This window comes from Cygnus atratus, chromosome 28 (assembly GCF_013377495.2).
Source record: "Cygnus atratus isolate AKBS03 ecotype Queensland, Australia chromosome 28, CAtr_DNAZoo_HiC_assembly, whole genome shotgun sequence".
In the NCBI taxonomy this organism is placed as follows: Eukaryota; Metazoa; Chordata; class Aves; order Anseriformes; family Anatidae; genus Cygnus; species Cygnus atratus.
The window spans coordinates 2,027,787-2,041,887 of NC_066389.1; the positions used below are offsets into that span (position 1 = coordinate 2,027,787).

The 14,101-nt window shown below is 69.0% G+C and overlaps 1 protein-coding gene across 1 annotated transcript; it reads right to left on the reverse strand.

The window, feature by feature from the left end:
• Positions 1-78: 78 nt before the first annotated feature.
• On the reverse strand, positions 79-12,938 carry ARHGEF2 (Rho/Rac guanine nucleotide exchange factor 2). The gene is made up of 22 exons (XM_035571689.2): positions 12,839-12,938; positions 7,641-7,791; positions 6,880-6,947; positions 6,715-6,778; positions 6,305-6,434; positions 6,104-6,213; positions 5,870-6,016; positions 5,058-5,308; positions 4,842-4,967; positions 4,442-4,559; positions 4,072-4,329; positions 3,423-3,499; positions 3,137-3,306; positions 2,908-2,975; positions 2,455-2,646; positions 2,223-2,318; positions 2,066-2,133; positions 1,882-1,923; positions 1,747-1,797; positions 1,245-1,655; positions 324-513; positions 79-164 (listed from the first exon to the last, which is right to left on the reverse strand). Exons 1-22 carry the CDS (start codon positions 12,899-12,901, stop codon positions 79-81), a joined length of 2,937 nt encoding a protein of 978 aa, XP_035427582.1. The 5' UTR covers positions 12,902-12,938.
• Positions 12,939-14,101: the final 1,163 nt, after the last annotated feature.

Genomic DNA, 14,101 nt, shown 5'->3' on the forward strand with positions numbered 1-14,101 from the left:
GATGCTGCCCCCCACGTCTCCTTGGGGGGCTGCTCTGGGGGGGGTTTGGGGGGGGGGCAGGGGGCCAGGAGCTGGTCCCTAACTGTCCGAGGAGCCCCCGTCACCCTCCTTCAGCTCCTGGCTGCTCTCCACCTCCTCGGGAATGTCTTGCATCCTCAGGAAATCTGCGGGGAAGGGGGGGGGACCACGCCGTCAGCACCCCCCAGCTCCGCTCAGGATGGGACCCTTGAGCCAAATTCCCCCCCCCAATGGGATATCCGTGCCCCCCCCAAGGTGAAATTCGCCCCCTCCCCATAGCACTGGGGGGCCGGATCTGGACCCACCTCGGGGGCTGGCGGGGGGGGAGCGGCGGCTGCCCAAGCCCTCGTCCTCCAGCAGCGCCTCCAGCGCGTCCTCGCCCTCCCGCAGCCGGGGGGGCTCGCCCCGGTAATCCAGCTCGTCCCGGGGGCACGTGGCAAAAGCGTGGTGGTGCTGGAAGGAGAGGCCGGGGGGGCTGCTGCCGTGGCTCAGGTGCTGTGGGGGACGTGTTGGGGGGGGGGGTGGGGACGACACAGGGAGGGGGGGTGTCAGCTGCAAGCCCCCGGACCCCTGCGGGGTGAGGCCGGGCACACTCGTGGCATGCGTGAGCGCCACCCCCCCAGATAAATAAATAAAATAGTAAATAAATAAAATAATTAATAACTAAAATAATTAATAAATAAATAAAATAAATAAATTAAATAAAATAATAAATAAATAAAATAATAATAAAATCCCCTCCCTTACCAGCGGGGGGTGAAGCTGAGATAGAGCGTGCTGCCGGCACACTTGTGCCATGCATGAGCTCCACCCCCCCATATAAATAAATAAATAAAATAATAAATAAATTAATAAAAAATAATAAAAAAGTCCCTTCCCTTACCTGAGGGGAGGTGAAGCAGAGATAGAGCGCATCACTGGCACACCCATGCCATGCGTGAGCGCCACCCCCCCAAAAAAAAAAAAATAAAATAAATGAAAAATAAATAAAATAAATAAATAAAATAATAAGTAAATAAAAAATAAAATAAAAAATAAAAAATAAAATAAATAAAAAATAAATAAAAAATAAATAAAATAATAAAAAAGTCCCTTCCCTTATCTGCAGGGGGGTGAAGCTAAGATGGAAAGTGTCACCGGCACACTCGTGCCATGCGTGAGCACCGCCCCCCAAAATAATCAATCAATTAATTAATTAAATACATTAAAAAAGTCCCGTCCCTTACCTGCGGGGGGGTGAAGCTGAGATAGAGCGCGTCTCCCGCCGGCAAGCTCCTGCGGCGCGGGTCGGTGCCGCGGCGTCCCCGCGCGCCGCCCCCCTCCTGGCGCAGCGCCGCCAGCTGCCGCTGCGCCTCGTCCCGCTCGCGCTCCAGCCGCGCGCGCTCCTGCTCGCTGCCCCGCAGCCGCCCCTCCAGCCCCGCCGCCTCCTGCGCCCGCTCGTGGCAGAGCTGCCGGCAGCGGGCCAGCTCCTCCTGCAGCAGGGCGTGCTGCCGTTGCAGCAGCGCCAGCTCCGAGCTGGGTCTCTCGCCCGGCCGAGCCGTTTCGGTCGCCGCCGGTGCCGCCGCCGGCTTCTCGCGCCGCTCGACGCCCTCCTGCAGCCGCAGCTCCAGCAGCGTGTCCTGCTGGCTCACTACCGCCTGCGGGGTGAGGTGGGGTGGGGGGGGGGGGGTGGGGGTCAGGCGGATGGTCCCCCGTGCCGCCCCGTGTGCCCCGTCCCCGTGCGCCCACCTGGAGGCCGTGCAGCAGGGCGTAGAGGTTCATGAGCCGCTGGTTCACCTCCTGCGGGCAGAGGGAGCGCTCAGCCAACGTGTGTGTGGGGGAAACTGAGGCACGCTCGCACCGCGGGGTCTCCCCCCCCCTTACCTCCTGGGGTGCCCGCTGCAGGAGCTGGTTGCCGTTCCCGTCCTGCGGGAGGAGCAGAGCGGTCACCCCGGGGTGATCCCGGTGCAGGGAAACCCCGGTGGTGTGGGGACACCTCCCCGGTGTGGGGACACCTCCCCGGTGTGGGGACACCCCCCCAGTGTGGGGACACCCCCCCTGCGCTCACCCGCTGCCCGGCGTCCGAGTCCGCCCTGCAGAACTCCGGGGCGCCGTTGAAGCTGCCGGCGTCACCGTCTGCGGGGACAGAGAGCGGGGTGAGGATGGGGGGGGTCCCGGGGCTGGAGCAGCCCCCCCTTCCCCACTCCCGGGCTGCCCCGGCTTACTGCTCGCGCCGGGGCTGGGGCAGCTCTCGGCCTCAGCGAGGTGGTTCTGGTCCCGCTCGCGCCCGGCGCCCGCCAACATCTCCTTCAGGCACTCCACTGCGGGGACACGCGCCGTGAGCGCCCTCGGGGACACCCCCGTGCCTCAGTTTCCCCATCTGCAGCATCACAACCCCAGGCACCGGGGGGGAACCTGGGGGGGCTGCGGGGCTGGGTCCCCCCCCTCCCCTCGCACCTTCCCGGATGGCGTCGTGCATCAGGCGCTCGCCCCGCGAGCCCTCGCTCGAGTCGGAGCGGAAGAGGGTGCGCGGGGCCAGGGTGGGCGAGGGCTCCTCGCAGCCGCTCGTCAGCGCCAGCATGTCGGCGAAGAGCCCGACCTTCTCCTCCAGCAGCGCCGCGATCTTCCGGTCGTGCTGCAGGATGCGGTCTGCGGGGCATAGGGGGCGTGAGGGGGGGACAAGGGGATGGGGACGTGGGGACACGGGGATGGGGACATGGGGACACCAGGACATGGTGACATGAGGATGGTGACAGGGGGATGGGGATATGGGGATGTGGGGATTGGGATATGGGGACACAGGGATGAGGATATGGGGACACCGGGACACAGGGATGGGGATACGGGGACACCGGGATGTGGGGACACGAGGATGGGGATGTGGGGACATGCCACCACCACCGCCCCCACCTTTCAGCTTGCGCAGGGACGCCTCGATCTCCGTCTCAATCAGCGGGAAGTCCTGGCGGCTGGGGCAGCTGCAAGGGCGGGGGTTCAGAGCATCTCCCCCAAACCCAACGCACCCCCTCCACCCACCCAGAGGCCGCATCCTGCCACAGCTCCCGGCACAGTCACCCCATCCCGGCCCCGCTGCGCACCCCACAGCCACGGGAACCCCCCCCCCGGGGGCAGCACTCACAGGCTGACCGCCTGCTGGATGAGCTTCATCCAGTTGTTGCGGTCGTCGCGGGAGGCGGCGTGCACCTCGTACATCTCGGGCGGCGCGGCGCTGATCAGGAACATGCCCTTCTCCTGGTTGGCGATGTCCCGCACGATCAGGTTTTGCAGCGAGATGACAGCCGGCTTGTCCTGCGGGGGGGGGGGGAGGGGGGGGCAGCTCACTGTCACCGTCCCATGGGGTGCCAGCGGTACTGCTGTGGGCAGGGGGGGGTCTAGGGGGGGCAAGGGGGGCTGCCGCAGCTCACCAGCATGGGGAAGGTGTACTTCTGGTCCTTCTCTTGCAGGAAAATGAGGACGTCCGTCATCAGCAGCACGAGGACGTCTGGGAGGAAGAGCAGGGAGGATGTGGGGTGTTGGGGTGGGGGCACGGCTGTAGCTGGCACCGCAGTGTGCCCCCTCCCGGGCACTGTTAGAGCCACGGCTACTCCCAGGGTTGGCTTCCAGCACCCCGGCACCCTGCTCCCCCAGCAACCCTGTCCTGCATCACTTCCCTCCCCTGGTGCCCCTTTCCCCAGCACCCCACTCCCCAGGCACTCCCAGCCCCTGGTACCCCCAATTCCCTGCCACCCTGGTCCCCAGGACCCCCATCCCCTGGTACCTCCATCCCCTGGCACCCTGCTCCCCAGCATCCCCACCCCCTGGTACCCCATCCTCTGAACCCCTGGTCCCCAGGACCCCCATCCCCTGGTCCCCCACCCCCTGGCACCCCAGGTCCCCCAACATCTCCATCCCCTTACACCCCACCCCCATCCCATCCCCATCATCCCCTTGCACCCTGCTCTCCCCCAACACCCCCATCCCCTGACACCACCTCCCCGAGCATCCCCACCCCGTCACCCCCCCCCCCCACGTCACCCCACGTCCCCCTATGCCCCCCCCAGCGCCCCGCTGCACCTTTGAAGCGCCCGGCCGCCGTCTTCCAGAGCATGCAGCCGCTGTGCACCAGCTTGCGCCGCAGCAGCTCGTCCCTGCCGAAGAGGCCGGCGCGGCTCTCCCACTGCAGCGGCGCCTTGGCGCGCCCGTCCACGCGCCGGTACACGTCCCAGAGCCGCGCGTTCATCTCGCAGGCGTGCACCTCCTCGTTGACGGCCGAGATCAGCTCCTTCACCAGCGTCAGCGCTCGGGACAGGTCCGCGGAGTCACTCTCGTTGTCTGGGATGCAGGAGGGACGAGGTCAGGGCTGGAGCCCCCCCCCCCGCCTGCCTCGCACCAGGCACGCAGATCCCACTGCGCCCACCCCACCCCCACCCCCCCAGCCCGGTACCTTTGGAGTTTTTCAGGATGCGCTCGATGAGCACCGGGTACTTGGTGATCCTCTGCGTGACCAGCAGGATGCACTCGGGCACCCCGTGGCGCCGGAGCAGCGGGGACCGTGCCATCCTCTGGGGGGGGGGGGCGGGGAGGGAAAAAGGCAAAGGGGGGGCACCCCGTGAGCTGCATCCAGCCCCCCAGGGGCTCACCACCACGGGAAGGCAGAGAGAGTGAGGGAAACTGAGGCACGGAGGTGGTGGAGGGAAGGTGAACGGCTCTCCTACCCGTCCCCACCGCTTCTCCCCGGGCATGGAGCCCAGAGCCAGTGGGGGGGGGGGGTCCCCTGCACCCTGTCCCCGGTGTCCCAGGGGGGACCCCTGTGCCCCGGCAGCCGCTTGGGGACGCGCCCTCACCCGGACGAAGTGCTGGAAGCGCTTGTCACGGGCGAGCAGGTCCTTGTACTCCTTCACCGCCTTGGTGTGCCTGCTGCAGAACTCCGAGTAGGCTTTCTTCAGCTGCTCCGCGCTGCTGCCCGAGAACTGGGGTGGCGCAGGGGGGGCACCTCAGTGGGCTGAGCCCCCCCCCCGGCAGCACCACCCAGCCCCAGGGGACCCCCCGTGCCACCCCACCTGGCCCACGAGGATGTCCCCAAGGCGGTTGATGACGAAGTTCTTGTTGCTGTCCTGGGCCAGCGAGTCGCGGCGGCGCTCCAGGAGCTGCGCCAGGAAGCGCTCGTGGATCTGGCTGAGCTCGTCCACGCAGGGGAAGATTTTCTGCACCGTGCCCGGGTCCAGCTGCAGCTCCTCCAGCATGGCCCTGCGGAACACGCTGCCCATGATCTTCAGCGTGCGCACGTGGTGGATCTCCGTCTGGATCAGCTCTGCCGTGGGGCGGCGAGGGGGTGAGAGGGGGCGAGCCGCGGCGTCCCGGTGCCCCCCGCTCTGCCCCCATCTCCACAGCCTTGTCCCTACGTCCCCAGCCTGTCCCCGTGTCCCCTGCCTTGTCCCTGCGTCCCCACCTCCGCACCCCCCTTCCTACACCTCTGACACCTACCTGGGTCCCCTGCCGTGCCTCCACCGCCCCCGTTTCTGCATCCCTCGCGTGTCTGACCGACCCTCGCGTCCCTTTCCCTGTCCCTGTGTCCTCATCCCTGTATCTCTGACCTGTCTCTGTCCCTCACCCTGTCCTTGTGTCCCCCCCCCGGCCAGCTTCCCCCAGCTCTGTGTCCTCATCCCCTCACCTCTGGCCTGTCCCCATGTCCCCAGCTCTGCGCCCCCATCCCCGTGTCACCACGCAGCCCATGTCCCCAGCTCTGTCCCCAAGTCTCCCACCTCTGCCTCCCCAGCCCCGCATCTCTGCCCATCCCCGGGGGTTCCAGACTCTGGAACCCCCTCCCCATCCCCAGAGCCCCGGTTTGTCCCCGTGCCCTGTCCCCGCTCACCGTAGATGACGTCCTGGCGCTTCATCACGTCCATCTTGTGCTGCTGCAGGAAGCTGTTGTCCACGGCCAGGCTCCACGAGTCCGCCTCGAAATCCTTCTCGTCCGTCTCGAAGTCGCTCAGCAGCTGGTTGAGGATCACATCGGGGCCTGTGCGGGCAGGGGGCATAAGAGAGGGTGGGGGGGGTGGCACCGGGGGGGCCCCATGTCGCCCATGCCCCCCCGTCGGGTCCCCACCTTCATCGATGAGCGACTCCACGGACAGCGTGCGGTTGCGCATGTTGAGGGAGTCGGTGGACTGGGACAGGATGCGCCGTATCCCCAGCGGAGACTCATCGTTCAACGTCCTGGGGCGGGGACGTGGCAGGGAGGTGACGCCCTGGGGACGCCCCCCCCCCCCCCCCCCAACCCCCCCGGCCCCCTTTTCGCCCTGCTTACCCCGCGATGTTGGTGGTGGAGACGCTTTTGGAGAGGGAGAGCGACGGGCGGCCGCGGCGGGGGCCCAGCAGCGTCTGGCGGAAGCTCTCCGAGGGGTAGATGGCCGAGTTGGGGCGCTCCCGGATGGCAGCTGGGGGGGGGGGGGGGACACGGGGGCTCAGCACCCCCCCTCCCAGCCCCAAGCTGCTCCCACACCCCCCATCCCGCACGCAGCACCCCCACCACCCCGGGGACACCCCCATATCGGGCCCCCCCGCGTGTCCCCACGCCCCCATTGCGCCCTGGGGGTGTCCCCAGAGCTGGGAGCGGGATCGGGGTGGCCCGGAGCTGGCGGGGAGGGGCTGTCCCCGCGTGTCCCCCCCCCCTCCCCCCCGCCCCCAGGACACGTCACGTCACGTCCCCCCACTCACTCTTGTTGCGCAGCGAGACCGACTGCAGCGCCGAGCTGTTCTTCAGCAGCGCCGCTTTCTGTTGCTGTGGGGGGGGGGGGGGGGGGGGGGGGGAAGCAGAGGCGTCACCAGCGTCCCCCATCCGTGTCCCCCCCCCCCCACCGAGTGCCCCCACCGGGTGCCCACCTTCTGCTTGACCTTGGTGCAGTTGGGCAGCGTGTCCTTGCAGCGGTTGTGGATGGTGACATTGCAAGCTGCGGGACGGGGCGAGATGGAGGCACAGCACCCAAAAGGCCAGGGGGGGCTCCCTCTTTGCTCCCCCGAGCCCCCCCCCCCCCGGCTACTGGGAGCCCCCCGGTGCTCGTCCCGGGAGCGATGGGCGCAGCTGCAGCGGGGGCCTCGGGACCCGCTCGGCCCCCGCCAGCTGCTGCCGGGCAGAGGTGGCCGGAGCGAGGAACCGCAGCTGCTGGCAGCAGCTGAGCCCCTGCGGCACCCCCGAGCCAGAGCCCTCAGCACCCAGCAGGACGAGGCACCCTGGGGTGCCGAGGAGTCCCCCTGCACACCCTGAAGGGCAGGGGAATGATGTTGGGCATGCCCAAGAGCGGGATTTTCTCGCCAGGGTTGGCACCCGTTGCCTCTCTGCATCCTGTGCCCGCACCCCAGGGCACCGCCGGGCTTGGAGTGGGGTCTGCAGGGCTCTGCCTGCCCTGGGAGGACCCCCCCCCCCCCCCCGCACCCCCACACCACGATCGAGCAGCCCCAAAATAGACACCGAGCCGGCAGCCTGCCCCGTCCTGCGGCACAGAGGAGGCGGCAGCAGCCGCGGGCACGCTGCCCAACCCGCAGATCCCAGTACGAGCCCCGACAGCTGGACTGGGGGCAACTGGACGGGCAGTCCCGCACGCCCACCGAACCCCGCAGCCCCACGCGGGCGCCCGGGCACTCACTGGGGCAGATGAGAGCCTCCTTGGCCGTGATGCTCTTGTTGCAGGCGAAGCACATGGTCATCCCCGAGACGGTGATGGTGGTGAAGAGGTGGCCGTTGGTGTAGCGCGCGTCCTTCTCCTTGCCCTCCTTCATCTTCTCCTTCTCCTTGCTCTGCCCGGAGAGACGCGGCGGGCGCGTGACGGGGCTGCGGCACGGCGGGCGCCCGGCACCCCCCGCGGGCACAGCAGCCCCCCGCTCCCTCGGGCTGCGGCTGGTGGCCGGGGGGAGACGCGGGACCCCGTTTTCCCCCGCCGCCCCCCGCCCCGGGGGGTCCCCCATTGCCGGGCGCTGCCGCAGCCCCGGTGGGGAGCAGGCGGGTGCCGAAAAGCCACCCCGCTCGCTCGGCTCTCCCGTGCTTCCCATCATCCGATAACCATGACAACCGTGAGGCTGCGGGAGAAATCCCCCCCGCCCCAGCACACGTCCCCCCCCCCCGTCCCCCCCCCCGTCACCGCAGTTGCCAGCCCCAATGGGGGATGAGCGGCGGGGGCCGTGGCGGGCGGGGGGCCGCTTCCCTGCGCCCACGGGGTCACGGAGCATCACCGGGGAGCCGCGGTGGCGATGGGCAGCCCTGTGTGTCCTCACCCTTTAGCCAAAGTGTGCGTTTTCACCGTTTAGCCCCAAAACGGGGCTTCGGAGGCCACTTGTGCCCCTCCCGTTCTGTGGGGATGGCAGCGGGGTCCTGCCTGGGGACCCCGGTGCCACGGCGGCCGCCCGCGGGTTGCCGCAGCTTTGGCCTCTCAAAAAAGGGAAGGGAGCTGGTGGCTTCCTGAGCAGCTTCTGCAGGCTGCTCCGGCCCCAAGCATGTGGGGGGCCGCAGGGTGCCCCCCACGACGCCCCCACCTCGGTCCCCCCCCTGGCAGGGAGGTGCTACCCCCCGGCAGCCCGGCCGTGCCGGCACAGAGCCGGCTTTGTGCGCACCCAGCCCTGGCCGTGCCTGGCACCGGGATGCCCGCGAAGCACGCCCTGGCCAAGCCGGCCCCCCAAAACGTGGGGGGCAGCAGATTTGTGAAGCCGAGCTGGCACCGGGGGGGTGTGGGGGGGGTGAGAAGCAGGGGGTCCGCACCCCACCGACACCCCCTCCCCACATCCAGCGCAGCCGTCCCGACGGAGAGGTGCCGGCGGCGGACGCAGTGCACATACAGGAGGCTCCCTGAGACTGGGGGGGGGTGGGACCAAGAGGCAAAGACCCCCCCGGGACCAGAGAGGCTGAGCAGGACAGGAGGGAGGCGAGGAGGACTGGAGGCACGGGCAGAACATCCCCATCCCCTCCCTGGGGACCGTTAGAGGATGTGGGGAGGACGCGGCCCCTGCTCCCATGTGGCACCGGGGGGGGGCCATGGTTAGTCCAGAGCCAGCGAGAGAGCCCGGGGGGGGGCTTCGGCGCTCACCCGCTCCCCGCAGAGGGGTCTCTCCGGATCCCTTTCCTCCGGGAAGGGGGCGCAGGAGCAGCAGCACATCCCGGCCCCGCAGCCCCCGGCTGGGAGGGAGCTGCGCCCGCGGCCACAACATCTGCCCCGCGCTCTGTGCCGCGATTGTTCCCGGCCCCGTTGTGTTGGTTTTTGTTGTTGTTTGTTTGGCTTTTCACTTTTTTTTTTTTTTTTTTCTTCCTCCTTCTTTAAAGGGAAGGCGGCTCGGCGCAGGCCGGGGGAGGAAAGGCCCCGCAGTTCCTGCCTCCCGGCCCCAACCGCAGGAAACAAAACAGCCAGGAGACAAAGGAGGGAGGCGATTTCTCTTCCTGCCGCCGCCGTCCCCGTGCCGTTACCCCAGCGTGACGCCGGGGCTGCTCCCCAGCACGGGCTCCGGCTGCGCCCCCAGCCCCGCAGCCGGATCCCGGGACCCCCACGGGCAGCGGGGTCATGGCGTGACCCCGCAGGGTCCACGTGGCTGGGGCCAAGCGCTGGGCACAGCCCTAAAACCATCGCTCCCGGATGCCCTGGCGGTATTTTGGGGGTCGAGCGCTGATTTTTTTCTTTACCTGACACCAACTGCGCTGGGGTAAAAGCGGGGAGATTTGGGGGCAGCGGCCCCAAACCTGCAGTGGGGCAGGGGGTGCGCCTGGTGCTGGCGGCCCCACGCGGGATGAACGGAGCCTTTGTGCAGGGCGCCACAGGGGAACACAGAGGGTCCCTGTCCCTGTCCTGGTCCCGGTGCGGTGCCGACGGGGGCTGGCACGGCGGGGACAGCAAGAGGCATCCGGCCGGGGGCTCATTTTGGGGTGCCCACAGCGGGGTTGGGGGCAGCAGGATGGGGCTGGGGGGCTGCGCCCTTCCCCAAAGGGGATGCCCCATTGCAGGAGAGGGGTCCCCACCCCGGGGACGTCGGAGGCGGCCGGATGCGAGCACGTGGCTATAAATAACTTGGGGGGAGGAAAACAGAGGCCACCACCCGCCACCGCCCCCGGGCTGAGCAGCACGGGCGCATCCCACAGCCGAATTTCGGACGCCCCCAAACGCGCCCAGCCCCAGCTCCCTTCTGCCTGACCCCAAACCCAGCGGGCAGCCGAAACCCCGGACGCCGCGGCCGCGTTTGGGACCGGCACAGCACCAAAACCCCAGCGGGATGGGGGCGGCAGCCCCCCCATGGGCAGGGAAGCCGGGACGAGCCGGGCGTTGGAACAAAGGGACGCGCTCGGACGCCTCCGGGCCCGAGTTTCGGAGGGTGCCCGGCCACCAAAACCCCCCGGGGAGGTGGCGGGTGGGAAGTCGCTCTGCTCCGAGCAGAGCTTTGGGGTTTTTTTAGGGCAGCGCCGGCGGTGCAACGCCCACGGCGGGTGTATTTATGCTGGCACGAACGGGGCTCGGCCCAAGATAGCTCGCTCCTCTTCCTGCGTGAGAACGCGCCCGCGGCTGCCTCCGTAGCTTGGTAACTCCAACCAGACCGGGGGAGGCGCGGGAGAGGCTTCAGCGCGCTGACAACCCCAGCTGCCTCCGCCCCTGCCTTTTTGCCCCAAATACGCCAAAAAAAAAGCCACCCCCCCCCCACGCCGAGCAGCCCCCGGCCACGTTTCGCGGCTCGGCGCAGCTTCTCCTCCTCCTCCTCCTCCTCACCAGGGGACGGGTGCTGAGAGCCGCGCGGGGCCCCCCCGAGGATGCACATTTGGGGACCACCGACCTGTCCCAAAATGAAGGGGGACGGTGAGGGGGTCCCCAGCTGCAGCCCCCCGCCGCCATCCTGGGGAGAAGTCCCCCAAAGTCGCCTTCCTGAGGCAGGACGGGACAAAACAGCCCCCGGAAAGCGAAGCAGAAGGAGAAAACTCCAGCTGCGAGGACGGCTCCGACCTGCGAAACGTGGCTTGGGTCCGCGTCGGCTGCGTCCTGGGGGGGGGGGCCGTGCCCCCCCCCCCCCACGCGCAGAACAAAGCCGGCTTCTTCCCGACGCTGCAACAAAAGATGCCTCCGAGCTGCACGGGGCCCAAACTGCTCCGAGACCTCCGGCAGCTCCGGCTCAGAGGGAGGGGTCCCAACCCCCCCCCGCCCCCCCCCCAGCCCCTTCCTCCCGGCCGTGTGCACAAAAGCCCCGTTATGGCCCCAAATTCGCCCCCCCCCCACACCGGGGCGCAGCTGTCTCAGGTTTCCCAGCTGGGAGCGAAGCTGCGGGGTTTTATTTTGGGGAGGGGGCTCGGACCTGGTGCGGGACCCCCCCCCTCCATTTTGGGGACTCAGGGCACAGCAGCATGGGGGGGGGGCTGCTCTGCCAGGAGTCACCCCAAAAGTAGGGGTCCTGCCACCGGGGGGGGGGGGGGGGGGGGCTGGGGTCCCCACCAGGCTGCGCATCCCACCTGGCGCACACCAGCCAAAGTGGAGGGGGGCCCATGGCTGGGTGCTGCCCCCCCCCCAGCCCCTCGGGGGGCCCCCCCCCGTTCCTCGGGGGGTGACAGCTGGCGGCAGCAGCCCGCGAGCAGCGCCCAGCCGGGGCCGGTGGCTGCTCTCCAAGCGCCTGGGATCCGTCACGGGGGGGTGGGAGGGGGGGTTCTGGGGGGGGGTGGGGGGCACCGGCGGCCCCGGGTGGGGCGAGGCGGGCTTTGAAGAAACTGCTTTTAAACAGAAACCGCCCCCCCCCCCCCCCCCCGACACCGCCGTGCCTGCGTGCGCAGGAACCAACAACCACTTCCCCCAACACCGGACCCTGGAGAACGCCTTTATTTTTGGGGGGGGGATGAAACCTCCAGGGATGAGCCCCCCGGGGATGAGCCCCCCGCCCCCCCCCCCCATTGCCGAGACCCCCCCGGGGGTGACCAAAAAGACCTGGCAAAACTCAGCCCTGGCCAACTCGGAGCTCGCCCGCCCCGTCCCTGCCACGCGCCCTGGGGAGCTCCCCAAAAACCGTCCCCCCCCCCAAAATATTTTGCATGGGGGTAAACCGAGGCACGGGGAGGGGGGGGGGGGGAGCGGAGCCTCGCACGCTCGCTTGGCCCCCCCCAGGCACACAAAGCCCTGCCAAGCCCAGGCACCAGCTGCCCCCCCCCGGCCCCCCCCCCAGCCACCGTTTCGCCACGCCAGCGATTGCCAAACGCGCTCCGGAGCCCTGCTGTCCCCCCCCCCCCGCGGCCGGGGAAGCGTTCCCGGGGGGGGGCCGGCGCCTTGTGCCTCAGTTTCCCCGCCGGGAACCTTCCCCAACCCCCCCCCCGCCGGGCTTTGTCTCCGCCGCGGCGCGGACAATGCGGCCGGGGACCGGAGCTTTCCACGCCGCCAAAACGGGGCCCCCGAGGCTGGGGGGGGGATGGGTCGAGGGGGGCATGTTGCAGCTGCCCCCCCCCCCCCCCCGGTGTCGGTGCAGTGGGGGGGGCTCATTGTTCCCCCTGCCCACGCCGCGCACCGGGGCAGGATCTGGGGGTTCCCCGCGCATCCCAACCCCACGCGGCGCAAAGAGCCCTCCCCCCCCCCCCCCAAATTCCCCCCCACCCCGGTCACCGCACCCCGGAGCCCCCCCCAGCACCCGACTCACCCGGCCAGGCTCCTGGGCTCCCCCCGCGCACAGCAGCGGAGCTCGAAACTTCCCCCCCCCCCCCGGCAGCTGGGCGGGGAAGGGCAGAGCCAACCTCCGGGAGCCCCCAACGCGGGGGGGGGGCACCGACCTGAGCTGAGAACCCAAATCCCACCCCCGCCCCCTTCCCCAAACCCCCCCCCCCCCCCCGGACCCCCTCCGTCCCCCAAACCTTGGCCGCGCTCTCCTTGCTCCGCTCGCTCCTCGCCCGGGCCAGCGCCTCGATGCGGGACATGGCCGGGAGCCTCCCGGCCCGGCCCGGCCTCGCCCCCCCCCCCGTGGCGGCCTCCGGCCTCCACCGGGCTCCTCCCTCCCGGGGGGCGGCCCCGCCGCGGGGAGGGCCCCGCCGGTGCCGGCCTCGTGGAGCCCCCCCGGGGTCTTTGTTAAGAGCCGGGGGTCCCCCAGAGCGCCCGCACCGGGATAGGGGGTGGTGGCGGTGCTAAGCGGAGTCCCCCCGGAGTCACTCCGGAGCGGTGCCCCGGGGCTTGGCTGGGCTCAGCTCTCGTGCCTCAGTTTCCCCTGCCCAGCTCTGGCCCTCCACGTGGGACCTTGGCAGTTCCAAAGCCCTGGGGACTGCAGCCGGTGCGTCCCGCACCCTCGCTGGGCAACGCCGGAGCCTTTGGCTCAGTCTGGGGGCCCAAAGTGGGAAGAAAAAGCTCACGGGGGCACCGAGCCCACTGTTTTGGGGTGGTCTTACGGGAATCCGGGCGTTGGACCCAATGGTCCTTGTGGGTCTGTTCCGATACTCCATGACGAAGCCCCTGGTGTCCGGTTCCAGCCAGGCTCACCGCACGCTCCCCGAGGGAGAAATGCCCCAAAATCCAGGGGCGCAGCTCCCACGCCTTCACTCCTGGGGCCGTGACTTCTGGGGGAAGTCACAGCCCCAAAACCAGCTCACGGCCAAGGCACACATCTCATCCCCCCCCCCCCCGCCCCGGCTTTCGGCAGGGTTTCGGCAGGAGCCGGGTCCCGCCGAGCACCACTGGCACACAGGGCGGTGATGTGCACCGGTGCCAAGGAAGTCCGACTGAGGACGCATTTTGGGGAAATTCTGCTTTTTTCCCCTTAAAACACCGATTTCAGAAAGGGCCCCAGCGGGAGAAGCTGACCCGACGCAGCTCTGGGGTGCTGCCGAGCCTGGAGGCGGGGGGGGCACGGGGCTCGTTTGGGACATTTCTGGAGACCCCCAACCCCGGCTCGCTGCCAGGACCTCGCCACCCGCCAGGGACACTTTATCCCCGTGGAAATCGTCCCCCCCTCGGAGGGGCAACGCGAGTGCAGAGCTCCCGGCCTGGTTGAACATTAACTCGCCGTGCGGGGAAGCCGGGATCTGTGCAGCTCCCCAGGGATTTGTGCAGCTCCCCCAGGATTTGCACAGCTCTGCCCCAGAGATAACGCGGCCGCGTTTCCCGGGGCGAAGGAGGCACGGGATGGA